A 4018-nucleotide genomic window follows, 5' to 3' on the forward strand; every position below is an offset into this window, starting at 1 on the left:
TGTTTTATTTTGTGCTTGTTTTTTTTTCCTTTTTTGCCTGATTCTTGGTAATGGAGCCAAATTCTTTTGGATTTTATGAACTTGTCTCCCATTCCCCTGCCCCTCAAAAAATCCCAGAGTGACGTTATAGTTTTGTTGAAGTGCATGGGGAAAGCTTCTGCTGACTTCACTCAAGCCTGAAATTAGTTAAAATTATTATTTGAATTTGCTTTCATTTGATATTGTGTTGACTGCACATACATGTATTAAGTGCAGCATTTCTTGTTCATTGTTTTCAGTGCATGCGAACTACATTTCTAGTGTTTGAGACTGGAATGTGTATTTCTCTTGCTATTAACCATTTGTTGAGTGAACATTGAAATCTCTTTTTCCTAGGAGCCATCATTTGAGATGCTTCCGTTGACTGGGAAAACAATAATATTTGATAGCTTTCCTGATCCTTCAGATACCTGGGAAATAATTGAGACTATTGGCAAAGGAACATATGGAAAAGTTTTCAAGGTGTTAAATAAGAAAAATGGCAGCAAAGCAGCAGTCAAAATTTTGGATCCTGTTCATGTAAGCTACTTAAATGACTTGGTTTGTGCTTATTTAATTGTAAGTGAATGTACGTAGTCTTTTCTCTTTTAATCTTGGTAGATCATTTGCATTAGAAGTGATAACGAAATAAACTGCTTCAACCTGCTAGGTATCAGGCTAGCTATCAATGCATTTTTTGTATCGTAGGTGATCCTTGGAAGTGGTTGCATACGGTAGAAGTCAGAAGTATACCTAAACTTTGTTACTTTTACTTTTGGTTCCCCCTTGTTTATCTCTTACTTTCAGAAGCAGAGCTGATTATTTTCCTTTTCAGTATCAGGAGTCCTAGCTTCTTCTATTTATACTGTTGTTCCCTTTCCTCTTTTTTTTTTTTTTTTTACATACTAGCCAGCAAAAAGTTATGTACTTTTAAGTGATTTAGATGTACCTTCAAGCATCTATTTTGAGCTGAGTTATGTGCTATGAGTGATATTTTAAAAATAAAATAGCATACTTTATTTTTATTGTTATCATTGGTTCTGTGTTTTCAGAATGTGCCAAAATACGTAGATATCACAGAGGGATCCATCTTTTCAAATGGAAAATACAAAGGCAATAGCTCCTACACACAAAGCACCAGGTGACTGGGAGGTGGAATTAGTATGTTGTAGAGCAGGTTTTTGTTCTCAATAACTGACATTTTTTGGGTGGCAGATTCACGCTCAGAGAGTAAGGAAGAACATTAATCTGGTTTGTAAAGGCATACCCCATTGACTTCAGTGGGCTGCATGTGGCTTGGGATTTTTCTAGAGAACAGTAACTCACAAAACATGGACAAGGAACCGCTTCTGGTTCAACTGGCCCTTTTGAGCTCACCTTTTGCCCTCCCGGTATAGGGTTGCAAGGTATGTGCTTCCATTGCACGACCTCTGGACAGGAAGGGAAAAGCACGCCATGCCATGTGAAACGCTGTGGTTCTGGAGCTGCACAGCCACACAGGGCTCTATCTACCCCTGAATATCACACAGTGTCAAATTATGAGTCCATGGCCTATAAGTCCATGAAATATGTTTTTGAAAACATAGTGTCTTGCATTATCTTTGCTGTGTTTCTTCTTGATCTGCTTTTCATTTCATCATGCTTTCAAAGCAACAAAAGGAGGCTCATCTCAATTCAGTATCAGGTACCTCTCCTAAAGTAAACATGATTTGCAGGCAAGCGATAAGGATCGTCATGAATTCAAAAGCATTGGAAACTCTATTTTTGACTCTGTTGCTTTCTGTAAACAAGATTCTTGTGCTTCCAATGAACAGGCAGGACTTTCTGGCAGTTGGTGTTCATCTAAATGCCTGTAAGGCAGGAAATTCTTCTACTTTCATCTATTTCACAAATGTTCAGGAATGATTCTTAAGTGGCAGCTGGCTATGGCAGGGGTTACTGAAGGCATTGGGGAAACTTTCAATGTTGTGTACACTTCGGAGGTTGTAGGAAAAGCATAAAGGATGATGACATGAAGAAAGAAGAGATAGTAAAGCTGATGGTAGCGGAAAGAGAAATAGATTAAGTACAAGATAAGGGAGTAGAATGTAAAGAAGACAGAAGAAATGCAATGGATAAAGATGCAACATAAGAAATTGAAGAAGGGAAAAGATATAACTGATGAAAACAGATTCCTTGTTTTAATGAAAAAATGGAAGTCAGTAATGCAGTCAACATCACACTCCAAGACTTGAATCTTTTCAGTGAATTTATTCTCCTTTTTATTCTAAGAATACTATTCTTCTTTTCCCCCTCCTATTTACAGGATGTCTGGAGCAGCTGCTGTACCTCCATGTTACTGTTAAAATGGCAATCGTATATTAGAAATAGGGTGAAAGCAATAAACTAGTACTTTTTGTTTAAACTGAAAGTATTATTAATGGCTGCAGAGGGAGCCATTGCAATAAAGAAAAAGATATTTTCTGTATTTTCTTTTTTACATTTTACAATTTTGTTCTTTGAAGATGGCTTCAGAATTGTGCCACTTGAGAGGTGGATTGAAAAAACAAGCAGAAGATATGTGGTTTTTATATCACTTGGTTTAACTGATATTTCTAAATTAAACTGGGAAACTACAGTATCGTGGGTGATGTGAGACTGAAATAAGCATTTCATGTTTAGTCCTTTAGAGCTCTCAGATTCTTTGTGTTGAATAACAGCTCAGCTTTTTGAAACTGAAACAGGAAGGTGAAGGTGTTGAAATGAGAATATATGAAGATGGAACTGAGAATGCTCTTAGTCTTGTCCTCAGGGCTATAAGTAAATGCCATTGTACTTTAGGGCTCTTAGCCAAAGTATCTTATGTCTAAGCTCACATGAAAGTATTCCCTCTACCATTTCTAAAAGAAGTATTCTTATGCAAGTAAATATGTTAAAATCAACCAAATATTTCAAGTTTTCTTCCTTCATAAAATAGAGAAAGATTTTTCTTTTTAGTATACACAGAATGAATATTTTATTAATTTCATTCTCTCTCTTTTCATTTCTCTGTATAATAGTAAAAATCTCATAAAATCTGAGTACCCCTCAGGAGATGGGAACCTCTATTAAATCACAGTAGGACAGTGGGCTAATTCTCTTCCAATTTCCCCAAGGCAGTCAGGGCTATTGTATGTTTTGTATGTAGTTTTTTGGCTTTCGACTCTTTTTTGGGGGGTTTTTTTTGTTGTTTTTTTTTTTTTCCTTTCTTTATGATCTGTCCTTTTGTTTTTGCCAGATGCATCTTTGTCTCGCTTCCCCCCTTCTTATCTTCCACGCTTTCCCTTTCCTTCCTCTGCCACCTTCAGTAGCTTGGTTCTTTCTTCCTTCCTTGCATCTCTTTTTTTATTGACTGTATTCTGTGTTGTACTTAATGGGAAAATTAAGTTAAAGTGAGTTCCTTCTTTTTTTGAAAGAGGAAAATTTCTGCTGTTTTTTGACTACTCCAATAAAAAAATCTCTAAAACCTTTTCTTGTGAGAAGACTTGTTCTTGTAATCTCAATATGAAAGTTTAATGGTCCAATTCCTGAAGATACTGGTGATGGGCAAAGATCCTTCAGACCAGTCAAGCTGGTCTCAAGACAAAAGACTAATAGGAACTTGAGTTGGATTTAGTGTTGGAGAGACCTGTATAAGAAACAAATGAGCAAAGTCCTCTTAGGGGCAGGTGCCTTTGGTGGTGAACAAAATGAGGAGTGTCATTCATTGGGAATACAAAGCATCCCTTTTCTCTGCCGTGGTGACTTCTGGTGGGTTCATGGTTTGGCAGTGGTGAGACAGGTTCTCATCACTGAGTACGTGCTTTTCATTGATATAATCCATTCACATGGATAGTGGAGTTCTCAGGTTGCCTTCCTCTAGAATTGATTTTTCATTTCTATTTCTTTTTGGGTAGGTATAAATAGTAAATTGTATTAAAAATGTTTTAAATCTGGAAACAAGTATGTTAACATTTTTTTGAGATCTAAACTATGGGGGGGG

At 36.5% G+C, this 4018-nt stretch overlaps 1 protein-coding gene across 1 annotated transcript in view; it reads left to right on the plus strand.

The window, feature by feature from the left end:
* Nucleotides 1–381: 381 nt before the first annotated feature.
* Nucleotides 382–4018, plus strand: part of LOC104164770 (myosin-IIIa-like) — a gene marked incomplete at its 3' end in the record, with an annotated part of 24678 nt that continues 21041 nt past the window's right edge. The window contains exon 1 of the mRNA XM_009704213.1: nt 382–558. Within this exon, the coding sequence (XP_009702515.1) occupies nt 391–558 (168 nt within the window). The remainder of the gene's footprint in view (nt 559–4018) is intronic.

Source organism: Cariama cristata, unplaced genomic scaffold (assembly GCF_000690535.1).
Source record: "Cariama cristata isolate BGI_N322 unplaced genomic scaffold, ASM69053v1 scaffold1867, whole genome shotgun sequence".
Classification (NCBI taxonomy): Eukaryota; Metazoa; Chordata; class Aves; order Cariamiformes; family Cariamidae; genus Cariama; species Cariama cristata.